Raw genomic sequence first — 27,604 nt, 5'->3', positions numbered from 1 at the left:
ACTTCTCATTACCTATTGCACCATTGAATTTACTTGACAGAGAAATGCGATGAGTATATGTCTGTTTCTATATACTTTTTCTTTTTGAAAATGAATCCTGCCTTGATAAACCAATTACGTACTGAACTTTCAGAAAAAACAACAACCATTTATCCAGTTAAATGTATTATGTACAATCTTGATATCACACAAGACGGGTCCAAATTACTGTGCATTCAAATTCATATCAGGTGCTACTTATACTATGCAAATACCAGAGAAATTCACACTCTGCTATGCATATGAGCAATTGTGTGTGTGTGTGTGTGTGTGTGTGTGTGTGTGTGTGTGTGTGTGTGTGTGTGTGTGTGTGTGTGTGTGTGTGTGTGTGTGTGTGTGTGTGTGTACAATAACAGTTCCAGAGGACCAAGGTCACTATGCTAATTAGAGAGATGGTACCACTGGCAGTGACACTTCACACCTCCCTCCCATCCTCTCTCCCCTCCACGTTGTCCTTGGACCCTCCCGACATTCTTTCCCCTTCTCTGTCTTTCTTTTTTTATACCTCCTCTTATTCCCTCTTTCTTTGGCCTAGTTTGTTCTCTTCATCTACCCTCCTCCCCTTTCACCAACCTCCTCACCCTTTCTCCTCCTTTTTTGTTGTCCCACTCCCTCCGCCCTTGTTTGTCTGCAGCAGGTGCTGCAATGCCTCCTCCAGAGTCATTAGTTACAGGGTTGAGTGAGGACAGATAGTGAAGGATAGAGAGAGAAAGAGGGGGGGAGTGTGTGGGTTGATAGAGGAAGGTTTGATGAAAGAGAGGACGCATGCAAACATAAAGTAAACTTTGTTGCATGTCATTTATCAACGCTGATTAAACCCTTCGGTCAGTCCAGTTGTGTGCTTTCCTTCTTCCTTGCGTGTGTGTGTGATGGGAGCCAGATGCCTGATGTTCTGCCTGCATCTGCCTATATTCTGTGTGTGTGTGTGTGTGTGTGTGTGTGTGTGTGTGTGTGTGTGTGTGTGTGTGTGTGTGTGTGTGTGTATGTGTGTGTGTGTGTGACAGCTGCGGGTTAGTGATGGGAAGAGGATGACAACAGAGCCGACTGACACATAAAAAGATGAGAGGAGACAAAAACACACAGACAGGAAGACGTTTGCATCTCTCTCTTTCTCACCCTGCTTTCTGTTTGTCTATCACTCTCTCCTCTCCTTCTTTCTTCAAACTGTGCGTCGTCTTTTTTTTCACCTCTTCTTTTCCTCACATCCATCTTTCTGCTTCAGCTTGTTCAAATGTGTGCGCTTTTTTCTTATGTTTTTTCTGTTTCTACATTTCTTTGTCCTGCCTTTCTAAGCCATATATAATACAGTATGCTTTTAGAAGCCAGTAAATATAATGTGGAATGTGGTGGCGCTCTGCTTTCTAAAGCATGTCTGTTACAGAGTATTATTTGAAATGGTAAGACCTAGAGTTATTGTGCTGCTGTGATGTTTCTTCTGCTTTATGGTGTGATTTGAATGTTAAACCTTTAGTTTTACCTACTGAAACATAATGCATTACAAGGATACAAAAGCTTGTTGTTATGCAGCGATAGAAAATGAGTTTTGCATGCATTTAACCCTGCAAGCTTGTCAGAATATTAAATACTAAAACAGTTTTTGAGTAAGAAGTAATAAAGTGTTATGATACTGCAGCTGTGCTCATTATTTGTTTAGATTTTCAGAAAGAGTTGGAATCAATTATCGGAAATGTTTGTTGAAACAGCCAACGTTGCTTGGACATGTGGTTTCAACTTCTGTGGTGTGCTTCTCACTGGAGAATGACAAACGGTATAGTCATAGTGAACAAGTGTTGATGCAAGAAGTATTTTTCACTTTTTCAAATTGGACCACATATCATCACCAGTTCTAGCAGTCCCTTCAAATCATTCAACATTTAGCAGAACCCAAATGACTTATGTATTCCACTCAGAGAGAGCTAACAAGAAACAAAGGAAATGCTAGTTAGCCTAGCTTGCTAACATAAGCACTATTCCCCAATAAATGTGTTTTTCTGTACTTTAAACGCAGCTGAACATTATTACAAAAGTATGATATTGTGTAACTAGACAAAACATGTATTGTGCAAGAATTAGGGAATTTAGCATCTTTTGTATGCAGGACATACATCCATCTACTTACAATATCAAAGGAAACTATCACAAAATAATTATTCTAAATTATAGCAAATATCATACAACATACAGAAATGTGTGTTATGCAATGATCCTGCCATAGTTAAAGTCCATAGCAAATGTTCCTTTACAACAGTATTTAAATTAGTCAAGGATGCACGTTCTTTTAAATATATTTAAAACTTTTCCTCCCTTATGTGCTCCATCCTTGTGTCTCGTTCAAGGCATGGTTGACATTGTAAAATATAGATAATGAATGATGTCGGGTTTGGAGTAGAGGACAGTGTTGCCAAGGACGTGTGTGTGCATGTGTATTCACAGCACCTCCAAAGTAAAGGCTCAGTGTGTGTGTGCGTGTGTGTGTGTGTGTGTGTGTGTGTGTGTGTGTGTGTGTGTGTGTGTGTGTGTGTGTGTGTGTGTGTGTGTGTGTGTGTGTGTGTGTGTGTGTGTGTGTGTGTGTGTGTGTGTGTGTGTGGTGTGTGTGTGTGTGTGTGTGTGTGTGTGTGTGTGTGTGTGTGTGTGTGTGTGTGTGTGCACTTGCTGTACCCCTCTGTGTGTTTTTGTGAGGGCCAGACCACCTCTGGTCCAACAAAAGCAGATGGAAGCCAATGAGCGGAAGGAGGAAAGAAAAGGCAGGGAGAAGAGAGCAGAGGGAGGGAGCCTAGTGAGTGAAACCCAATCAAATTAAATGTAATCTGGCCTGAATGTGCGCAACCATCAGCTGCTCTCAAATCTTATTAACCCTGCATTACCAGCCCTGGATTGTGTGTGCGTGTCTGCGAGTGCATGTGTCGTTTTATGTTAGTGTGTCTGGAGGAGGGAGAGAGATGGAGGAGTTAAGTGGATGAGCGAGAAAATAAAAGGAATAGATGGGAGGAAGAGAGAGTGAGAGATAGGGAGATGGAGAAGAAAATGAAGATGAATATGGGTGTTTAGGTGATTCATGTGCCTCCCTGGCATTGCTAATGAAAACAAATATCTCTCATAATAACAGTAATCACGATAATTTCTGGTGACACTTCTGTATTTTGCTGAATTAACTGCCGTATTATACCATCAAAAGGGATTGCATGTGGACTCAAATCAGGCTGCAGCATCCATTTTAAATGGTAGTAATTAGCTAATATACTTAACAGGGGCTGACAAAACAGTGTAAACAAAGAGTACAGACTCAAGAGCATTTAGTCTTGAGTGTCTGGCGACCAGTTGGCTTTTAAAAACACATTTTATATTCTAAAACAATCTGTCTGATTCCATTTCTGCTAAGTAAAAGGATCACCGTGCATTTCATGAGGAGACACAACATAGTTTTAGTATTATAAGTCATTTGATAGGGCGAGCGTTTTTTAGACTGCTCTCATTAGGGGTCTGTGTTATAGCTAAAAGTTATCAGCTAATATTTGTAACTTTCTCTACATCAAAAACAGCCTGCTTGGACTCTTCAACAATTGCAGCATGAGGCAAGTATTATTTGTAAAGTTGAACTCTGTTAAGCCATTTAAAATTGAAATCATTTGATATTATACTAAAGTTTCTCTCTCCCTCCCTATACCATCTGTTTTCCTCTTTGCTATCATTGTTGTCTGAATGAATATGTTGTGTTATCCTTCCTGGAGTGGCATAGCTAATGTGATATTCAGCCAAAACATGTCTCTTAAATACTTTATGCAGTGTGTTCATTAAATATGAAAATGTTATCATTTTAAGCAGGTGTTGTGCTTCTGAGGTGTATTTGCCTGAAAACAGAGGTTGACAAACTAAAGGCAGTCACACTGTCAGATACCAGGAGATCATCATATGGTTGAATTGTGATTCATGTAATCCTTTTTTTATGCTTTCTGTAGATTAACAGCATCTTTTTTTCTGACTGTGTTGAATTTTCCTATGGATAACTTAACTGAAACTAAATCTTCTTTATTTGGATTAAGTTTGAGTCTTTTTTTCTTATTCCTCTTCTGTTTAAATCACTCAAGATGTTATGGTTTAAGCTTTAAATGTTTAAATGAATCATATCCTGTGTACCAAAGCATGTTTCTGAAAAAGTCACCATCTACAATATGCTATTAGGGGAAACCTGCAACTTCTATCATAGGTCATATATTGTGACTCCTTCGACCAATTAGTTGCATTTTTAAGGTACTAATGTACATAATGAATATGCCTGGAATTTGGCAGTACCCTGCCTGCATCATACAGTACTACAACAGAGCAAAATGGAAACGTTGTGGTGGTTAAGTGGTTACGGCTGCACTTGTGTCCCAGAACTGGATTTTCTGAAGGAGACAAAAGCTAAGCAAACTTAATGTTTTAGACTTTAATGGATTTTTCTTATTAATGGGTCCCAACCATAGACTGTATATATAAAGGTCCCAACCCACAGAATACATATTACAGCAGTACAATAGCATCTGGGCTTGGATGTCATGACATGAGGTCATGGACAAAATTAAACACGCAAATACTTCACAGTCAACACAGTTAATTAAAAGCCAAAATAGTATGTGTTTGTACAGCAACTCAGAGTTGTTTTTTCAGCTTGAATGAAATCAAATCAAATACATCTCTAAGAGGTGGCCATGTAATGAATATCTCCCGTCGGCTGAATGGATCTGCTTTCAGAAACAACTAGAGTGTGGTATGTATTTAAACTTGTCTTAACACCTGCAGAAATGGAAGCTGATGTGACGGTTTCCAAAACAAAAGTTGTATCTTGGGAAGTGAATACAAGTTGCATTATGTCATATTTCAAGAATATGAAAACAATAGTCTTAACAATAACATCAGAAAATCAGCCTGGTCTCTCAAAATGTAGACAGTGCAATATTTAATGGGAACATAACATTAACATTTCCTTAAACTTATAACAGATATGTTTCTTATTAAAGTCTGTGTGTAAGTTTGCATAGGGATGAGAACGGGGTGGAAGGGTGGGTGCGTTAATCACAGGAGTTTCACCCAGGAGACCCCAGGGGTGGCAAAAAGTAAACGTAGACCAATTTACATATACCTTTACTTATGTAAATAAGTTACTTTGCATAACAAATATTCTTATTTGAACTAAACCATCGTTTGCTAAACAAAATCAAGTTGTTATATTTGAATTCAGAACAATACACATAAAACTATAATCCTAATCTGGGACGAAAATACCTTCAATAATAAATGAATATTTATTGGGACCATTATTTTTGCAAAGGGTCTCTGGCCACATTGTATTAATGTTTTTTAGTCTGTGATTGCCTCATTCAGGATTGAAACATTCAGATTCAGTATCTCCCAGGCATTACCCTGGAGAAGATGGAAAACAAAGAGGAATGAGGGAAATATTGCAATGAACAGAGTAGGCAGCTGGAGAGTGGGGGTGGTGCTTGGTTTGATGGAGCTGAGCTGAGAACAGCTCTATAAGGACGGAGATAACTGGAAAACACTATAAAACGCCTCCCCTCACATTCTTTCCCTCTGTGGAATAAGCCTTTGAGTGGGCTGCTGGAGCGAGGGGGGGTGTATACAGAGATTGATGCAGGGCTGGTGTGGGAAGCCTGAACTGTAGTGAGGGAGGGGTGGAGAGATTTGAGTGAATATGGAGTGGGAAGCTTGAACTCTAAGAGGAACTACTGCAGAGTGATCAAGGATAAAGAGGAAGTACAGGAAGGACATGAAGAAAAGGAGGAGGGTTTGAGGAAGAAAATGGTGTGGGCAACATATGAATGAAGTATATTCATGGAACAGGCTGACTCAAATACCCCTATTTTATGGGGACACTATTAAGTGTATTTTCTGATTGGCTGCTCGCTCCTCACATCTCTCATTGTTATTGGTGGCCAGGCATGTTTGTTGTTTATCATTGGGCAGACAGCGGAGTCGGCTAGATTCACAATCCGATGGCATAATTCAGCCATCGATCAAACTTTGTGGACAGCAGTAGCCAAACTGCTCCACAAGACAGCGAGGGAGAGAGAGAGCTTTCAGAGTAGAATATCACAAATCAAATGCTGTAACCTTTTAGTACGTCTGAGTCTGCACATGCCCACTGCAACCCAATGAGGCTTTTTCTCTTGCTATGCCGATCAGCCTGTCTACTCCACCTCTTCACTTGTCTTTCTTTTTTCTTTATTCTCTTCTGTCTTTCATTTTCTTTCAATCACACATCCACATTGCATTCAAAGGTTTCTTCGCTGAGTTCCTCAGGGTCAGTTTTCTTTTGTTGATCTAAACAGAGATGCGCTCAGAATCATGATGATGGTTGCTAAGTGAAACACCAGCTGGTCCTTTTAAAATGTACTCTGATGAAATATTTGCATGCATGTGTGTCTCTGCAGCACAAGGGAGCAAGATAAAACCGAGGCTTTCTATTTCAGCGGTAAGGATCTGTGCTTCCAGGGTGAGATAGGTCAAAAATAAGTTACTGTTATTCCACCAATATTAAAAGCACATGCACCATTTTCTAAAAGCAACAACTATCAAGCGAACATTTGTTTTCAGCACTAGATTAAGTAAAGAGTATCCTGTCACTGATTATACCGAAAAACTGAAACTATTTGATATTTATATTTCAAAGGCTGATCTTATCCTTTATCCGGATAGATTGGAGTTTCTATTGTAACATCTTGCTCCAGTGATAGCTGTGTTAAACCATACATTTTTAAAGCTATAAATCAGCATTAAAATGTCTAAATTGTGATTGATAATTTTTGGATCTGTTACACGTCCCTTAGTCCACAAAGAATTGGAGAAATAGCAAGCGTCCATACTAATAAATCAAATGAATTCAATTATTGCAATGCAGAATAATGTACTTGATCACTGAGTGATTGCACTGAGCCCTTACAGTAAATGTACAACGTGAGCATTTCAACTAAATGATTATTTAAAATATTGCCCATAGTCAATATCTTACAGATGTTTCACAAAAAAAAATCTCTGTGACAGTAGAAGACTGATCTGTAATCAATTGTTTCACTAATGCAATTGAAAAAAAACAAAAACAACCATGATCATACACAAGCTGAGATATCTAAAGATTTATTTGACTGTGGATATCTAAGATAGATTACTGTATAATCGATTCTGTAAATCAGCAGGTTGAGTCGATTAAGCATCAGACACTGGTTGAAAAGTCAGGGACATGAATATGTGTTGTCTTGATAATGATGTAAATTCTGTACATTATTACAAATTCTGTTGCTTTTAGCTTCTTGCTGCAGCTTACACTGAAAATAACTGACTATGGTAAAGGCTTGAATGATCCAATTGAAAGCCAGTCCTTTTTCAGGAACATCCACACCCTGGCTAGAGAGGACAAATCGGACATTAGCAGCCACGGTCCAGCAAGTGGATAACAATTCCTCGCTGCTCGAATGGTAAATGTAGAGGTGCTTGGATCTGTGATGCATGCTATTATAGTCAATCATATGCTGCTCATATTCTCTTTGTGTGTGAGAGAAGGCGCGAGCATGCTAGTTAGTGATAAGGTCATTATTAATTTGTTGACTAGTTAGTGATGGGTGCTCGGTTATCTGAATAAAATGTGGGGTTATGGCCCTGCTGGGCACCCAAACACAGCACAGGCCGGTTTGTGGTGGGTGCTCACATGACGGAGCTTTAACAAGCCTCTTTCTCGGGAGGCGGTAAAGCTGCTCAATTTGGCCTGGAAAGGTTTAAGAACCCTTGTTGGAGCCTAATGGCTTTGTAAGAAGGGAGGATGGGGATTGTACAGGTAAAATGAAGAGATGAATGTGAGTGTGCTGTCATGAGGTGTCCTTGGTGGAGGATATGATGGTAATTAGGCTGCTGTTTTCTCAATGGTGTTCCAGCAATGAGCCTACTTAACCTCTCAGTGCTGTGTGTGCGTGTGTGTGTGTGTGTGTGTGTGTGTGTGTGTGTGTGTGTGTGTGTGTGTGTGTGTGTGTGTGTGTGTGTGTGTGTGTGTGTGTGTGTGTGTGTGTGTGTGTGTGTGTGTGTGTGTGTGTGTGTGTGTGTGTGTGTGACTGCATGTGTGGGGGGTCTGTTTGAGCACACACCAAAGATGAAATAGTTAGAAATGGAAGTCTGCGCATGTATCTTTGCCTGATGGTGTGTGTGTGTGTGTGTGTGTGTGTGTGTGTGTGTGTGTGTGTGTGTGTGTGTGTGTGTGTGTGTGTGTGTGTGTGTGTGTGTGTGTGTGTGTGTGTGTGTGTGTGTGTGTGTGTGTGTGTGTGTGTGTGTGTGTGTGGCTGCCCTTTAGTATGTGCTGACTCAGGCTGGTTTTCCCTTTCTAAAAGTAAATAACCTTGGTCTGCCAAGCTGTCAGCTGGCCCCACTGTGCCCTCGTCCCAACATCTAAAGATGCAGAGAAAATCTCTGCTCTCACATCTGAGCAGCACAGCAACACACACAACAACATACACACACACACACACACACACACACACACACACACACACACACACACACACACACACACACACACACACACACACACACCTTCAGAGAGACTGCGTTCACTGCTAAGAACATGTATCTTCAAAAAGCCACCTTTTGATGAAAACCTGGTACAGTTTACATGCTTTTATTTTCCGCCAGCATATTAATTTAACTCCCTTACATGTAGCTACATGATGCTTTGAATGCATCGTCTGAAGCACAGATGCTATTCTTCAACCAGAGGGCTAAGGTTCAAACTCACACACTTGAGAAAGACAAGCCTTTGCTAAATTGAAATCGTGAAGCAGTGGCCACATTCCGCGTTTTTTTGTAACAAACACCCAATAGAAAAACGACATCTCAATGAGAGAGCCCAAATATTAAGTTTGAATCCAGTGCCAATGGTTTTAAAAGCAAAGTAAGTTGATCCAATCCAAGTCTATCTATCACTTTCTCCCTGCTTGTTTTGCTCTTCTCTCACACACATCCTTCTCTCTCCGTCTCCCAAGCCATTTCCCTGGAGGTTAATCCCTCCGGTTTGAAATAGAGATAACCATGGCAACAGGCCACGGCTTTGGAGCCTCGGGTCTGCGGGACAAAGGCATTGATCGGGATGAAATATTGTCAGGTGTAAGCCACATAACACACAACATGCACACGTGTGCACACTAGCGTCGAGCCAGAGAATTCACAGACCCTGCCTTCGCTGCTCAATCACCCATATTACACTGTGTGAAAATCAGCCAAGGATACTGTGCATGTAGCTGCTTGTTGGTAAATCGATACATTGCTAAATCCTACAAATCCCTGGAACAGGATGTGTATAGAATGATGAAAAAAGACACAGGAAGCACCTGAACAATGGTGTTAAAGGTAAATAACACTTTTGTAGCAATTAAGAATACAAAAATGTAGATGCATTTAGGGGAATAACATACTACTTTTATTTTTGCTTGCACTCAGGCCACACTTGATATTTTACAACACACAAATTCATTCACACATACTCGCCCACATACACATACTTGACCTTGATAGCTGGATTGCAACGTGACAGATGTAGTGAGAACAGCAGAGTTGATGAAAAGGGTCTTTTATGGAAGTGTAAGCCAGTGTTCCTCTCCTCCAGGACTTTATAGCCGAGGCCAGCAGAAGGTGTGGGTGGACATGGACAGCTTAATCCCCATAATACAGCAAGTCAACCAGTTTGTGTAACTTTTATGAGTGCGGCAAGTGTTATTTGCCTTTGGAGGATATGACGATCTCATTTTTTAGACTTTTAGTGCCATGCAATTTAGATGAAAATAAGGTTAAAGCAATGGCCTGAAGCACCTCATTTACACTCTAGCAAAGACTGAGTGTTTGCTTTCTTTTGAGATGAATTGTTTTCAACAGAAGTTCACATTTGGAATGAATATTTCTGCAGTTACCACCAAGACTGGGATAACATTTATCCTCTTCTTTTAAAGGTGGGGTAGGTAAGTTTGAGAAACCGGCTCGAGATACACTTTTTGTTATATCCCATGGAATGCTCTTAACATCCCGATAGCAATGAATATCTGAAGTGCTTTGACAAAAAATCCATTAAAAAAAGTCATCTGTGGAAGCCGTGGCGCTGTAAAAAGCACGACCAATCATTTTAGCCGGCCCGGCTAAAATAACTGGATGGCCTACCTGCCTGTCAGCCTTCCATCTGTGCACAAACTTATCTCGTGCCCTCATTGGTCATGTGTGCGTTCGTGTGTGTTGGAGGAGGGGCTCTGTAAGGAAGTGGCAGATTTGTTCCGGCTGTGTATTTTCAAATTCTAGCGCACTCGAGCTGGTTTCTCCAAAATTGCCTACCCCACGTTTAATGTACTTTTCCTTACAAATTATAGAACAGCATTTTTCCGTCTCATGTCAACATGAGGGCTGGTAACATGAAGCAATAGGAACACCAACTTTTCTCAGAATCACCTTTCTTCCCGCTGAGCCAATGTGAATCTTCTGTCTGAGCCAGCGCTTTATGTTTTAATCACTGCAGTGCCGAGAGCACAAACTCACTCCTCCCCTGCACTTTGCGAGAACTTTTTTTAATTTTGTAGTTTCCCTTTAATTTGTTTTCTTTCTGGCTGTGGCTCTTAACCTCATTTCCCAATCATTTGTCTGAGGACAAGCCACATGCCATTAGCAGGAGAAAAAAAAAGCCAGAAACAGAAAGGAAAAAAACCCTGCATTCAATAAGTCTTTCTAAAGAACGTTCTTTATTAATTTTCTCTTTCCTTATCCAAGAAAGTGCTTCCTCAATGATAATCCAGCAATCCAGCAGGCCTTCTGGTTTATTGCATTTTTCTAATGAAATGCTCTGATACAGACAGGCAATCAAGGAGCAATTCGGTGAAAGGAGAAGAGAGAGAGGGAAAATGGAGGAGGTAGTATGTAAGTCATTTTGGGAGCACAGCTAGCTTTAATCTGTTAGAGTAGTGCAGGGTGACAGTAAAGGCTGCAGACCGAGCAACTAGGATTGCAGGGTTTGAGTTTCGCTCTTGACCACGTTCTCATCCTCTCTCAACCAGTCACTCTTTACAAGACACTGTCCAGTAACGCAGAAATATCACTGCTGTGCAAAATTGTGACTTGAGCAAGAAGCTACAGTACAGACATAAAACTGATCAAACGGCTATCCAACACTGACACATTAGTTATTACACCCGTAGTTGACATAATCAACTCGGGTAACAAAAAATAACAAATAATAAAACTGAACCCGAAATATGAAAACATTCAGTCTGCAATATTTCTGTTCAAACCTCCATTGACTATTTTAATTAATAGTTTGAAAGAAATGTATGCCATTAGTAACTCATTGTTGCTACTCTGCCATTATAGAGGCATCTTCCTTCTCTGACTACCTACACGTGGTGCTCCCCTGGGATCAGTTTTGGGTGTACTTTTATTTTATATTTGCTGCAAATGGGTCTCATAAAAGACACAGGTTTGTTTTTGTATTTTCATGCTGATAATATTCTACTTTATATTGCCCTAAAACCTTGTCAATCACTCGATGGTAGACACGCTGTGGAAATTCAGTATGAAATATTAGTATTTTTAAATATTTTGAACATTGTGAACATCCCTATTTCTTTTTAAAGTATTCAGAAGTAATCCAGGCTTTTATCTCCAACTTTTACTAATGTTATTTCAACTATCAACTAATTCCAAGAGCCAAGAAAACTTCATCAATTACATTGTCAAGATGCTGAAAGATGTTAGCTGCAGCACATCCTTAGATTTTAAAGCACAAGCGTCCTGGGAGACCAAACGATCCTATAACTCTCTTTATAAAATAAACTATTTTATAGATAAATGGTTGGCTTTAATTTAAGAATATTCAAACATTATGCAGTACACTGCATAATGTTTGCTGTAGTTACATTTGACGAAACAATCTTTCTGTTCTGTTTATCAGTCCCTTCCCTTCATCACATTCTCTTCTCATCTATTTAATTTCCATTAATCCACACTTCTCTTCCTCCACCCTTGCTCCTGCCTGGATTATCTTAACCCAGTGTGACACCTCTGTTTATCCTTGTGACTTTATATATTTTAAATGTCTATTTGTATTGACGCTGCCATCGTTAATTCTCTCTGAAAAGCGTACACAGGGCGTGTACCTGCAGAATCAGAGACAACTCCCCTTCTTGATTCCAGGCTCCATTAATCATTTAGAGCAAGGATTTCCCTGAAGCCTGCTCTCTTTTCAGGCAGCAGACAACATCAGGTTGACAAGGCCCCACATAACACGCAGGCACATTATCAGACATTGTTTCAAAATCTCTCTTTTCATTAAAAATCAACTCTAGTCAATGCTTTCTTTTCTGTTGTTCCTTATTATGCACAGATAGGATCTGGAGAATGGGATTTACTTTCATTATCTCGAGACACAGGGCATCTGTGTTGTTGTTGAGTGTGTTATACTCTGTACAGCAATTCAATCCACCCCTTTTGGACTCTTAAATGTACAAGTTCTTGATCCCTTTACATGTATATTGAACTTTGTAAGAGTTTTAGTAGACTTGACATGTGGATCCTTCATAGCTTTGAAATTAAATATGTTTAAAAAAATCTCTAAATATAAATGATTTAGAGTTCCGGCTCTTTTTCAAATGAGGAGAAACTTGGTTAGAAGTAAACAGACTTGAGTGAATGTGATGGGAAATGATGGCCCTTTTGGAAAATAACTAGAATTATTCAGTTTGAAAGGAAAATTGAAAAAAAGATCGTATTTACATTTAGCAAAAGAAAATTCCTCTGGCATGCCATTCACTATTGAAATTCTTGACATGGAGATGGAATGGAAATGTTTTCTGAGTTTTTATTGACCTTTGAAAAATAAATGCATTTATGTACACATACTTTTGTCAACAAACTCACACCTCTGGCAAGCAAGCGCATGCTGGCTCACACCACAAACACACACTCACACTTTTTTGAGTGGCAGGTGCATGAGAGATAAATACTTTAATATTGAAGGTGCGTCCGTGCGTGTGTGTGTGCGTGCGTGCCTGTCTCCCAGATCATTCGTCTGCATTCCAGGTAATTGGACTGGCCAACAGCTGAGTCCCATTAGCCTTGATTACAGAATTCAGTACTATGGAGAGGAAAGAAAGAGAGCTAGAGGGGGTACACAAGTATTTGTAAGGCATTATGAAGTTTTTATGTAGGCATCTGTGTGCGTAATACTTATGCATGGGTATAATATAGCAGTGCCTTTAGTCTTAAAAGTCTAAGTTTAGGACCCATGTGTTTTGTATTTCAAAGCAATATCTCAACTTTTAGTTTTTTTCTCAATTGACTTCCCAGAATGGCCGCTGAGACGTTTTTTGTCAGCCAAAATTGTAATGTCAAACCCCAAATGCATGATGTGCAAGGACACATCATTAGGCACGTTCACACCGGAGTACTTTTACCCGTACTTTTCCCGTTTATTTCCGTTTTACCTTTACCTAAACTTTTACCCCCATTTTTAGTGCCTGCTAGAAAGGTGGTACTATCCCGGGGAGAAAAAAGTACCAATTTCGATAGAAGCTGCTGGGAGTCCCAGCAGCATCTACTGAAGCCAGTCCCCAACTCAGTGGCCGTTTCTCAATCTCGAGGAAACTGGCTTCCAAGCCAATATTTCAAGGATGCTACTGTACGTCATCGAGTGCCGCCGAAGGACTGTTCCAATCTCCAGCATACTTGGATTTCCACTGAGGCCGCGTCCTTGGTTTGGGGGTAATTTTGAGGCTGGACATGGGTAGACTTCGCGTCCTTAAAATCCCCACAATGCTTTGCGCACGGACCAATTTCCCCAAATCTGTGGCGGAAAATGTAAGGCGGGGCCTCTCATATGACGCACACCTGCACACTTGCTAGCCTGTTCCACTCTTCGTTTTCTGAAGTAAGTGACTCGGAAGACATGTGCTACAGAGCAAGCATCCTCGCGATTGAGAAACGGCCCGAATATGCCGTGAAGTGGTTTGCGGCCTGCCAGTAAACCCAAAGCAGAAGAAGAAGAAGTTACATCAGCGGCTTCATTTGCGTAATCTTCCCTTAGGGAACTTATTCCGGTGTGAACGCGATATGTACTTAGTTCCATGGGGGTACTGTGATGGCAATAAGTGCTGGGCACTAAGTACGGCACAGTACTTGGTGTGAAAGCGGCTATAGTTTTCCAATGAGCCTAAATGCCACATTTGGGGTTTCTGGCTGAAAAAAGTACATGACCGAGCTATGAAAAGTAACTACAACCACAAACACCACAGGAAATGACACCACATCTACTCAGCTGGTAGGAATCAGCCCACACTCACATGTTGTGTTTGTGTGGTCGGTTTGAAGAATAAACAGCTACATCAAAAACATCACAGATGCAACATTATAATGATGCCAGAATGTTTTTTAGTCTATCCAGGCCACTATCCATCTAGTATGTTTGCCCTTAAATCACATTAAAGCGCAATTGACTCTGGTCAAAGGCATTTTGATCGTCATCAGCCCAGGAAATATGTATTTAATCTTCTCAGCGTTTTTCTGTCCCTCCATGTGTCCACCTCCAGCCTTACCCCCTCCCTAGCTTTATCCCTGTCTCTCCCTCTCTCTTCTATCTCTGTCTGGCCCTCTCTGATGGTAGTGTCTCAGGTTTGGGTGATTGATTTTAGCTCTGGACGGCTGGCAGAAAAGCAGCCTGAACACTGGTTTGCAGCAGGGACTGCACTCTGCTCTGACTCTGTGATGAATTACTGGCCTTTTAATACACACAGTACAGACAGTGTGAGTGGAAACAAAAGAAAGATGGTATGAGAAGGATCCATGTTAAAATGTCAACAGAAAAGAGAGGACTGTGTGGAGAGCAATGCAAAAGGAAAACATGGCTATATATCAAGGGTTGAAGAGAAGAAGCAAACCAGTAAAAAATAAGTAGGTGGATTGCATTTTTTGTATTGCTCGTGTGACTAGAATATGAGAACACTGTGTGTAGTTCCCGTTTTCTAGAAAGGCCTCTGTCATTGCTTTAAATGACTCATGCAGAATGTGAAGCCAGGGCCGCCTTTATGCACGGGCTGACCTGGGCTGAAGCCCAGGGGCCTACGGAGATCGGGGGCCTATCATGAGCCAATAAAAAAAAAAAAAAGATTCAAATATCTTCTTTTTTTTTTTCGGGTGTTTTTTTTTTCATTTTCAACAAACAAAGTCTTGGCTTTCAGAATATGAAACTTTTATTTCCAAAATCACACGATAAATACATTTTTGAAGCTTATAAACGGAAGATGACAGCTCTCACTCGCCACCCTGCACTACCACAGCGCCGCCCCCCCTCCCTCCGGCTGACATTATGAATGTAAGGTAACAGTACAGACAGTAATCATAGATAACACGGCAGGGTCCGTTACAGTTTGTTTTCATCTGATTTCAAATAAACAAAGTCGTGGCTTTCAGAATATTGAACTTGTTTTGGCAAATTCAGATGATAAATACAACTTTGAAGCTTGTAACGGCATAATTACAAGTGGAGAACGGAGTAACTTGACGTCACAGCAGGCACAACAACAGCCGGTGTTTCTCGTGAGTGTTTTCCCCGGGAAACAAACACAACAAACGCAAAAATACACAAACACACACACGTATACACACACACACACACACACACACGTACGTGAGCTTCCCCCAGACCGCTAATCAATCAGATCGATGGATTCCAGAGATTTTTCTCAAAAATGATGACTCCGAAACAGTCAGTGGGCACCACTTAACAGCCAATCAGAATGAGAATATGTTTCACATGTGACGTATTCAAATTGCGAGTGATTGAGTGACAGATGAAGGTTGTTTAGGAGAAAATGTCGGAGAAGAAAAAGTTTGAGAGTGGCGCTCGGAAAAGAAAATTGTTGAGGGAAAAGTAGTTTCGAGACAAGCTGCTATTACAAAACATGCCGAAGCCTACAGGTTATTTTAAACCTGTAGGCCAGGATGAGGAGGAAGGACAGATGAGTTCTGTACCGAGCTGCAGCGGTGCCGGCCGCGGGGCCTCAGAGCCAAGTAGGCCGTCTGGTTCTGATAGCGATGGGGTAGCTGGAGTAGCGGGAGAGGAAAAACAGACAGGAGGGACATTATCTGTTGGAGGAGATGGGAGGACGACGAGGACTTGCTACGTGGAGGGGAGCCAACGGCAACCGGACAGATACATGAGGGAGGCCCGATACGTCACTCATCTGGAGGAGAGGACCAGGCGCGCGTTGAGCAGAGTGGAGAAGTGTGATCACAGAGCCTGCCGAGGCTATAAATGACTTTGATTTGTTGTTTAAATAGGGGGCCTACAAAACCTATCAGCCCCAGGGCCTGGTGGCAGGTTAAGGCGGGCTTGGTGAAGACGCATGAAGTGTTGGAAGCTAGAGGGAGGAAAAACGTTCTGCCCGTCATGAAATTGAATTAAACATTGAAACATAGTCTCTCACTTGGTCAAGTGTGATGCTCTTTCTTTGAATGGTCAGGCTTCCTTTGCCACTTCACAGCCAACAGAGGCGCAGAATGGGAAACAGCTTTTCTGCAACTGAATATGCAATCTTTTGAAAAGCTTCTAAACCTTGTATTGATGAGGCTTGAGCATTATCACTATTTAGAAAATGTCTAAGGTCTTTTACTTAAAAAAACGAATTAAACACAGCAGAATGTTGTTTAGAATTGTCACATGTATGGCTCTGCTTTATTTTTTACCAATAATTTGTTATCTCTCGTGATAAAAAAAGGCAAACAATACATCTGCATGCTCTTGGATCTTTTAACTTGCAAACTCACATACATAAATAAACCAGAAGGCACTTCATAAGAACTTCTTTAAGAATATGTCACAACAAGGAAGTAAAAGTTAGAATGCCTTTTATTGTAGCAGCTTAATTATGACAAGATCAACATGTTTTGACCGATGTAGGTCTTTGTCGGGGCTGACAACAAACAGAATACAAGGGAGTAGCTTCACAAATATAGTAGTAACAATCAATGGGAGGGAATCACATAGCCTGGTGATACTATGAAATAAGATGAGGAGATTACACAGAAAGAAAAATATCATACATGGAAATAGGTGAACATGGCTGTCATTATGTTTTATTTTGTCTGTTAAAAAAATTGGGGATGAATATTTGTATATCTATGTATATCATCATTGAGACCAGGATCCAATAAGTTTATTTTGGTTTAATTTCTGAAACTTGTTTCCCCTTGAACAAAATATGTCCTCTATGTGCAATTATGAATCATTAGGGGTTGGTAAGTCCATGGGCTAATTGTGTGTAATTTGAATGGCATATTTATGCCATGTAAAACAATCCCTTAGGCATATTGTGTGGTTTATGTTATAAAATCAATCCACACATGGTCAAGTCAGATGGTATAAAGGAGTGTATTTGTTTGTGTTAACATCACCATCTTAGGGTTTTGTCAAACAAAAGTGTAGGGAAACTTAACTCAACAAAGTATCACTTTCAATAATGACACAATACCTTAAAGGTGGGGTAGGTAATTTTGGAGAAACCAGCTCGAGTGCGCTAGAATTTGAAAATACACAACCGGAATAAATCTGCCTCTTCCTTCAGACTTCCTTACAGAGCCCCTCCTCCAACACACACGAACGCGCACATGAGCAATGAGGGCACGAGATAAGTTTGTGCACAGATGGAAGGCTGACAGGCAGGTAGGCCATCCAGTTACTTTAGCCGGGCCGGCTCAGATGATTGGTCGTGCTTTTTACAGCGCCACGGCTTCCAGAGATGACATTTTTTTATGGATTTTTTGTCAAAGCACTTAAGATGTTGCTATCGGGATGTTAAGAGCATTCCATGGAATATAACAAAAAGTGTATCTCGAGCCGGTTTCTCAAACTTACCTACCCCACCTTTAAACAGTGTTTGAGGAAATTATGTTCATATTAGATATATATTTCAATGTTTTCTAATCCACTCACACAGAGATACCCAGACAGACGTTACAAGTGATCACAAGCTAAAAAATAAGAATCATACCATGCAGGGGTTGTGTTTGTGCAGTTTGTGTGTTACAACCTGTATAATTGAAAGGAAATACATAAAATAACGCTTCTTATTATACAGGGGCAAACACATACACATTAGAAGCAGCAGCAGACAGTAACAATGAACTGACCAGAGACTCCATGATGAGGTCATCAGTATCCAGCGTTGATTTATCTGAGCCTCCAGTCCTCATGAAGATGGAGAAAGTGTATATCGCTATGGCTAATGAAACCCCGGGGATTTCAGGGTTTAGGGTTCATAAAGTATTTATGTTCATTAAGTATTGATTTAGCCGTTAGAGAGCATTTAGACACACAGACAATCCCTATGAAATATAAGACCTTGGTGTGAGGAAGAGGAAAATGGAAGAAGGCGGACATGCGGAGAGAGAATGAGGTTGCGGTGAGGAATGAGTGGAAATGAAGGAGAGTGAAGATGGAGAAGAGCGCGGGAAGGGGAAATTCTGCTCTTTAAATATTCATTAGGAATTCAGATCGCATTTTAGACAGCAAGTAAAAGGAGATTAGGGTTTAATCTGAGGAAGAGGAGTGGCAAATGTAGGAAATAGAAGTAATGAAAGCATGGAGGAGGAGCATGATAAAGGGGAAAGTTAGGGATAAAGAGGAGGTGGGCTGAAGGAGGAAGAATAGATGGATTAAAAAAGGAAATGAGCAGGATTAGGTGTAAAACAAGCTTGAGAGGTAAGAGGAAGCTGTCTACACATAATGAATAGAAAGTCTAATTTCCCTAAAACATCCTGCCTCTTTACATAAGTGCTCTGCCTGCTGCAGGTCTCCCTTGAAAAAGAGATCATTGATCTCAATGGGATTTTACCTGGATAAATAAAGGTTTTGAATTGAATCTGCCTGTTGTTTGTAAAGAATGTCTCCCTTTAGTCTTCTCTTAACTCTTTCTCTTTTTTCAAACCATCCATTTTCAATACCTGCTTATTCCCAGGGTCGCGCGAGGATGTGATCGCCATTTCTGATGTGAAGAGTTGCTATATTTATAATGCAGACCGGATTGCAAAGATATGTGACATTCAAGTGGCGTCTCACCTCATATCCATCCATCTTGCATACAGACCCAGCAGGTGTTTTTCACAGGTATTTAACCGTTGCTTTGCCCTCTCTTTACCCTCTAGCTCTTCAGCAGGTGTCGTTGCTTTTCAGGGTAACCAGGAAGTGGCATGATAGAAGGTGCAGACCTGCTATAATGATGCAGCAATGAGGTTTAATGGGGCTGAAAACACAGGCTGACTGGCTGGCAGGCAGGCTACACAGCCAGGGAGAGGCACAGTTGGTGTGAAGCTGTTTCCAGCTTGTGACAGATGTTACGGAGAGAGAGAGAGGGAGAGAGACAAAGAGACAGAGGGACAAACAGACAGAGAAAGAGAGAGAGAGAGTGAATGACTCATTTGCAACATGCAGAGTGAGAGATCACCGGGAAGCAACTTTGTGCAAATGAGAACTTTGAGCAAAGTCAAGCAGAGTTCATTCACATGTAGGTGCTCTGAAGCACTTTAGCTCGTATCCCAGAAGTACTTGGGCAAATACACGGTTTTGCAGCCAACTGTGTCTGGAGATGGTGTAGTAGAGTGTAATGTGATTTCGATAACCCACCCCTGTTGATTTTGTACCCATCGCACTCTTGATTTCCCTGGTTTGAGACAATATAAAAAAAGGATTTCCAGGCGAGCAAAGACATGCATAATCAACAACCGGAGGAGAGGTTGTGGCATCCCTCTTGTTCACATCAAATCTGCATTCACTTCTTTTGTTACAGCACGGAAAATGTGGTGTGGGAATGTGGCTGGCCCACTTTTTGCTGAATTGGGAAAACCACACTGAGATTTTATTTAATACATATTTTCTTTGGATGACATTAAATTGCAACCACATTGACCGCAGGGATAGGAACTCTTTTGTTTTACAATGTAATCTTTTTTTATTATGGCTTTCAAACATGGAGAACAGGATTCTGTCAGTGGTGCCTCCATAGATGGCCGTAGGACACATCTGTAGAGCAACTGTAGACTGACACGTTTAAATCCTTTGTGTCTAGATGAGCAAGTCATTGTTAATATTGACAAAGTCCACAGCCACAGTAACATTTTAAACTACAGCGCAGCATAGGCTCAGATGTGTTTTGGAGCTAATTTGTTTGAATGACAGAAGATCAGAGACCTGCAACTTTTTATCAGTGTGACCGTAAAGTTCTTCTTTTTATTTGAAAGGTTTCTCACAGCAACTGGGTGTATATCACTTCCTGTTTGTCATCCTAGTCCTTATTAACCTGTGTTTTCTGATCCTTACCACTGTGCTGCAGTTTGTCAATGGATATAAACACGGTTCGATGAGGCAATTTGCCTCAGTCAAAATGGACCTTGATTCCATAAACAGGAAGCTCACAGTCAGATATGTCAGAATGTTCTGATGATAATGAAAAGGTCACAGGCCATGCTTTAACCATTTTATAAGTTAGGTTTGCAAAACAAAACACTCACTATGTCTGTAAGAATAGTTTGCATTTTTTAGCATTAGAGCATTTCTGATTAGATTATGTTTCCAAGTGTTTGAATATTTGCCCAATTTGACTTTGCTAAAGCCCTTTCCAAAGTAAAGGATAGGTTTTCTAATGTGTTCTCCTATGTATACTAGGCATTCGGGGATCCCTTCCTAGTGTCTCCTAATATAAGCAATGGGGAGCAAAATAGTGGTTTTCTTTCAAATGTATCAAAACTTAATCTGAGACCATTAAGAAGTATTTTTCCACTTTCAAAACAATATGGCCTGTTTTGGAAAACGTTACCTTAGTTTGTGGCAAGCAGAAGGCCTCAGTAACATACTGTAAGTCTTAAAGAACATGACTGAAATAAATGACAACTAAATACAGTATGATACAATATCTTTGATGTTGCTGCCTGCATAATTGAACACACCCACAAGCATGAAAGCAAATGTAAAAGATGACATTGAAAGCCAGTTGCCCTGTGTGGGAAGACAAACTGAGGCACTCTATGTGTTGGACACTCTGCCAAAGAGAATCCCTGCTGACAAAGAGACATTAAGATTCAGAAAGAAAGGTAAAATATTCCTTCACTGAATACATAGACCTCCCACTCTTTAAAGCTTTTCTTGCCACACACTATTCATACATGCAGCCAGGTATATATCACACATATATGTTTTTTTTCCTAGCACGAAAATAAAACTAAACAATGGATTCCTGCCAATTAGAAGTATACAGCAAAGCAGCCAGTACATACTTTAAGTATTTATTTCATTTCCCATACCAACAGTGGAGTCACACCCACACACACAATAACTATATTTCTAAATATTCTGAAAGGGTGGAATGATTTCACCCGCGTGAGGTTAGTTGAGTATGTTAAGTTTGTCAAATCAGGAGGGCGGCTGTGGCTCAGTGGATAGAGTGCTGGACTTGGAATCACGGGGTACCAAGTCCGAGTCCCACTGCAGTCAGCATGTCGTTGTGTCCCTGGTCAAGACACTTCACCCCAGATTGCTCCTGTGGGGATTGTCCACAGTACTGAATAAGTAAGTCGCTTTGGATAAAAGCGTCTAACAAATAACATGTAATGTAAAGGTTACATCTGTTACATGAGTTAAAGTGCAACACCGGACTGGTGGTTTTTTTATGATCCTTTCCATCCTCGCCAGCCTTCTCTGTATGTTGACTTAAGCAGACTTTGAGTAGAAATGCATTAGTGAAACAAACGTTATCTTGGAGAAAATAGGTATCCCTCCAAACGCAATTGACAATGACTGTATGATAACATACATTTTAGAAGACTAGACTGTTCCCTCACACCCTCTCCTGCAACCATCCCTCTTTGATTTGCTAGAACTCCAGTTACACGCACATGCACACACAAACATGCACGCACAGCCTTTGGTCTCCTGCCGAGGATCATTTCAATGGAGTGCAGCTAAACAGAACCAAAATAATTGAAGTGTACCACTCTAACTAACTGAGAGCCACATTAGAAAGAAGTTCCCTCAAACAACTTTAATGTGACTCGGTTAACAGCTATGAATCCTGAGGGGCTTTCCTTATTGCTTCAGGGGTTCTGAGTAGGAAGCGGGTGCGCTGCCTTTTCAATGAAATGTGTATTCCCCTTTTGAGCAGAGTTCGGCACCTAAGTTCAATTCACAGATATTTTCCAGTCATGAATATGGAAAGGAATTACTTGAATGGCACTGCGTTAGCCTTTAATGCATTTACTGCTACAAAACAAGCTTTTAGTGGAGGGCTAAAATAAACACTTTTATTTCTCTTACTTCAGCTTGAGCCTTTTACTTATCCAAAATGAGATTGCCCTTGTAATAATCAAAACAGTTATTTTTTGCTTAGCACAAGTGAAATCTCATGTCAAGATGTATCCAGCTGAAGTGAGGATGAATCCAACAGTACTGTCCATTTCTAGAGTGTAATGCTGATCTTGAAGAAAATAGTTTTGTGAAGAGAATTACCATAAAATAGCATAAAAGCTTTTATTCTGGGACCCACATTTTCCGTCATTGCTGAGTCTCCAAAATTAGTCCAGATATTTTTCTTGTCTTTCTTTTTTTCTATGTAATCCAAGTGATAATAAGTGTCTTCTGCCCCTGTGTCTCCCTACAGCAACAGGAGCAGGACCCCACCAACCTCTACATCTCCAACCTGCCGCTGTCCATGGATGAGCAGGAGCTGGAGAACATGCTGAAGCCCTTCGGTCATGTCATCTCCACACGGATACTGAGGGACGCCAACGGCCTGAGCAGAGGAGTCGGCTTTGCCAGGTATGGATCCAAACTTTCTCCAAAACTGATTATACATCCCGTTATAGTTTAATGTACGCTTTTGCTGGGCAACAAAAATAACTTATCAGGCACAATATAATACGGAATAATAGTTATCAAGCCAAGCTATCACACATTTGAGAGGTTTCAACTGTTTATATCCTACAAAGAAGAAGCAACATTATCTCAAGTTAACTTGAGATGACATTTTCTACCCAATTACTTCTAGCTGTAACTGCACTTTCCAGTACCCTTGGCCCCTTCACCCTGCTCTGTGTGTGTGTGTGTGTGTGTGTGTGTGTGTGTGTGTGTGTGTGTGGTGTGTGTGTGTGTTGTGTGTGTGTGTGTGTGTGTGTGTGTGTGTGTGGTGTGTGTGTGTGTGTGTGTGTGTGTGTGTGTGTCTGTGTGTGTGTCTGTGTGTGGTCTTCTCAGTTACACCGTGGAGTGTGCCAGTGATTAGAATGCAGCCGGGGCTCTATTCAGGGTCACTGGCTATGTGTAGAAAACCCAAGACCCACACAGACATGCATGCTCACATACCACACGCACACAGCTCGGAACACCATCTTTCTCACACACACACACACACACACACACACACACACACACACACACACACACACACACACACACCACACACACACACACACACACACACACACACAACACCACACACATACATACACACACACACACAAACTGGCTTTTGCTTGCCAAGCAGGCAATTAGTCATTGAGCTGTGATTGGGTGAGCGGAGCTGAATGGGGGCAGACAAAGAGGACATGACACACAACAGATCAGACTGAATGGAGCTTTTAAACCCGGACAAAGGAGAGGAAACCCCATAGAAAACACTGTGACTGACACACACGCAGGGCCTACCTCAGGCTTTTTTTTTTTCTCAGGCATGCATACTGTAGACAAGCAAGCACAAAAGGCAGGCATTTAATGTATTTTAATGACATTTGCATGCACACATAACCACGTACAGTACATTCAAACTTGTAAAAAAGCAAAACTAGTGTAAATCGATTGTCCTTAAGTATCCCCTCTATCTTTTCTCTCTCCCTCTCAGGATGGAGTCGACGGAGAAGTGCGATGTGGTCATTCAAAATTTCAACGGCAAATTTTTAAAAACCCCTCCAGGCATGACAGGTAGGTGTCGATCACCGAGACAATTGCATTGCACTGGCAGAGCTGGTGTTTTTTTCTACAGAGAGAGTATCTCAATAGGTCAGGGTGCTCATATTGATGCAGCAGCAGTGGCATCACACACTCAATCTTCCTACACACACCAAGGTTGGTTCCCTCAAAGGTCAGAATATTTTAGTGTGTTAGTCTAACTCCGTTTGCCACCAACCTTTAAAAGCACCTCCAATGATTTCTGAGTTTTGTAATGGAAGTCATCTTTAAACGTCTAATTGGTGATAATCCAGCAGTCTTGTCATGTTTCCCCTGCACACAACATGGTGTTGTTATTTGCAGAGAAAAGGTGGAAAGCTTGCATAGCTGGTGCTGGATATTGTATAAAAAATCTATAACGACAGACAAAATAAACTGTATGAGCTCAGTTATGGATACCAATATCATGCTTATCTTCAGCGCCTTAGTTTGAGAAATATAAACACATTTCCCGACAACTGTCACAACTACCACTGTATTTTCATGTTTTATCAGTCACACACGGGGCATCTCCGCCTTTTGGTGTTACAACATCTGTCTGTGTACAAGCCGTGTCAGTGTGGCTGAGAATATATCGGCATCATCTCTGCTCCCTCTCTCTGTCCCATCCTCAGAACACCTTGGGTTGATTTAGTAGGAAGATCTGAGTGATTAATTGACTATTGACTGTGCGGGACGCAGATTGAGACGCACACATGCACAAGGGTAAGAGAGAAGGGGAAGATGGGGTTGTAAGGAGAGATGGATAAAGAGAAAGAAGACAAGGGGGAGATGCATGAGGAGGAGATTGAGGATGTCATTGGGTGTTGGTGTGAGAGAGCATGACAGAGAGAGGGAGAGTGGGGTGAGTAAACATGGAGAGAGATAACAAAGCAAGGACAAGACGGGAGAAAAGGGAAAGCTGAGGTGGGGAGAAGCAAACTGAAAGTGACACAGAATGAAAGAGAAGAGATGGAGAAACAGAACGATCAAATATAGATAGAGAGAGGGGAGCTGCTCCACGCTGAACAAAATGGAAATCAAGGACAGACAGGGAGCTGTGCCCCGTGCTCTGGCAGTATGATTGGTGAGGGACAGCATGGTGGGCGGCTCAGTTTCTCACCCGGACACACAGGCTGTTGTGCTTCTACAGTATATACTGTGAGGCAGGGCCGTATCCAGGATTTCCTAAATACCGAGGTCCAAACATGCTAGGAGGGTTCGGGGGATACCCCCCGAGATTTTCATGATCTACTTAGGTGCTTTTTAAGTCCTATGGGGGGTCACAAATTGGATAATATATTGATTTCAAACCATGTCAGTGGGCTGCAGCATAAATTATTTTTGAAAGTGTGATGCATAAGAATCAGTTGATTGTTACTATTAATGATCTGGACATGCAGAAGAGGCTAAAATGATCACAAAAAATGGTCAACATTCATTTGCCATGTCTCTCTCCTTTCCATAACCTGCATGGTTCCATCGTCTTTAGTCTCTCTGTCTTCTTCCTGTTCATTACTCTCTCTGTCCTCTACTCTTTCTCTTTGTTCAACCTCTCCCTCGTTGTTAAATGTTTGCTCCTCCTCACTTGTCGCTCCTGCCAGTGAATTCAAAGCAATTCAGCCATTTAGTTCATTTCACTTGTTTGTTTGCACTTTTTGTTTTATTTAAATCTGTTTTGTTTGATTCTCAAAAGAGAACAAAGATGTAAGAAAATTGTGTTTTATACAATTGTATGTTATTATGACATCATAGCTGCAATAGATGTATGTTGTTTAAAAATTATGCCTATTGTAAATGAAGACTATTGTTATAGATATATAGATGGATGGATGGATGGATAGATGGGGTTATTAAGCCTACATTATTTTTGTGTGACTGTACCTGCAGTTCCTCCTTGACTTCCATCACTTTCTCTCTCTCTCTTTCTCTCTGCCTGTCCTGTCTCTTCCTTACCAAAGCTGAGCTTCGACTGACGTATATTTTCATTATATCTGAGTCAATGTAAAAAGAAAACAATACAATGTTATTTCTTCAATGTTTTACTCAAATTGAAATGAAAGAAAAGCATTACAACGTTTGTTAAAAGATAATCCTTCTGACATTGGATGAATGTAATTAACTGTAGCTCTCTAGCTAGTTTATTCACGCAATTTAAACCAAAGTATAGCCTATAGCTGCAATATAAGTTAGTGTGCATGTTGTCGGACGTCCACTGACTAACGTAGAGCGTTCACACAGGATCTGCTGGTCATATGATGTCCTGATGAACAGAAACACAAGCAGCCCGCTGGACTCAGATCTCTAGATACTTCATCACTCTTTCGCTGCTCCGATACAAGTCCAGGGCTGCAGTCGAATAGTCCATTTAGCTTAGGAACCTTCCTAACGGAGTGAACTGACCCGGAAGTCCCTCAGTGGCAGCCATGATAAGTGCCGTTCAAATTCTCTAGAATGAAAGGAAAGGAGGTTTCAAACTTCCTTTATAACCTCCTTTAGCTTAGGAACCACTGAACCTCCCTAACCGAAAGGAGAGGAGAAAATGCTGCCCCACAATGCATTGCAGCCGGAGCATTGGCCGTCACACAACAGTCGGCCGTTCACGGAAACAATCGATTATGACGGAGAAATGATATCATGAAAGTTACGGTGCTTATTAAGCTTTTTAAAACGTATGTGGTAAGTTGCCAAAGTGCTTTGTTTTGAACGTTCATCAGTATTATAATCAAAAAGAGAAATATGAACGTTAGTTTTTACTGAAATGATCAAATAAAGTCAACATTTCAGTCTTTACTGAGCTGTGTGGAGTTTGTTCAACTTTTAAAAGATGTTTGAATGGTGATAAACACAGTGATAGATGTTAAAGACTAACGTTTATAATAAATACATTTGTATTGATTTTAAGATATTTTCATAGTTTATACAATCATACGTATTGGGATCATTTGTATTAATGTGGACCGGAGGGAGAGGGTGATGAGCATAAGTTTCACTTTCCTTTTTTATTTCAATTCCAACTTTGGTCATGAAGAATATGTTTCTCTGTTGTCCACGTTCATAAAGCATAAAACAACAGCATCAGAGCACAGTGCAGAGTCTCTAGATGAGTTTACAGTAGTCCCTCGTTCTTATTGAACATCCATGTTGTAGTCCGCTGTATAGAAAACTGAAGTTTCCATAGTATCCCCACAGCAGCAGACGCACATTCATGACGTCCGCTGGCGCATCATAAACACGTCGGATAGTGAAAGTGCATTCGGATTCTCTAAAGAACCGCAGTCTCTTCTCCTAAATCCTTTTCAATTATCCTATCCACTATCCCTTAACCCCGTGACGTTTCACTCAGAGGTCAAGGAATAGGAGATGGTTAGAACTTAGGAGCTGATTTTTAAACTATCCAACGCAACCCGGGCCCTTTCTCATTTCTCTAACTCCCCTCCTCGACTCCTATCCTCGATACTTAGTCCCGCCCACAGGAGATGCGAGCCGAGGAGCCGAGGAGGGGAACCGAGGAGAGAGGAGGGGAAGCAGCAGGCG

The 27,604-nt window shown here is 41.0% G+C and overlaps 1 protein-coding gene across 8 annotated transcripts in view; it reads left to right on the top strand.

Annotated features, from left to right (window-relative positions):
* LOC117537445 (RNA-binding motif, single-stranded-interacting protein 3-like) overlaps positions 1–27,604 on the top strand; it is a 141,132-nt gene that overhangs the window by 70,147 nt on the left and 43,381 nt on the right. For 5 of the 8 annotated variants that reach the window (XM_034202664.1, XM_034202666.1, XM_034202665.1 and 2 more), the window contains exons 5-7: positions 3,579–3,611; positions 22,749–22,906; positions 23,982–24,061. In XM_034202664.1, coding sequence (XP_034058555.1) covers positions 3,579–3,611; positions 22,749–22,906; positions 23,982–24,061 — 271 coding nt within the window. The remainder of the gene's footprint in view (positions 1–3,578; positions 3,612–22,748; positions 22,907–23,981; positions 24,062–27,604) is intronic. The other 3 variants (XM_034202667.1, XM_034202663.1, XM_034202661.1) reach the window with 1 other exon arrangement.

The sequence above is a fragment of the Gymnodraco acuticeps genome, unplaced genomic scaffold (assembly GCF_902827175.1).
Source record: "Gymnodraco acuticeps unplaced genomic scaffold, fGymAcu1.1, whole genome shotgun sequence".
Taxonomy (NCBI): Eukaryota; Metazoa; Chordata; class Actinopteri; order Perciformes; family Bathydraconidae; genus Gymnodraco; species Gymnodraco acuticeps.
Note: the sequence above shows the minus strand (reverse complement) of the source record. Positions and strands in the feature narration are given on the sequence as shown.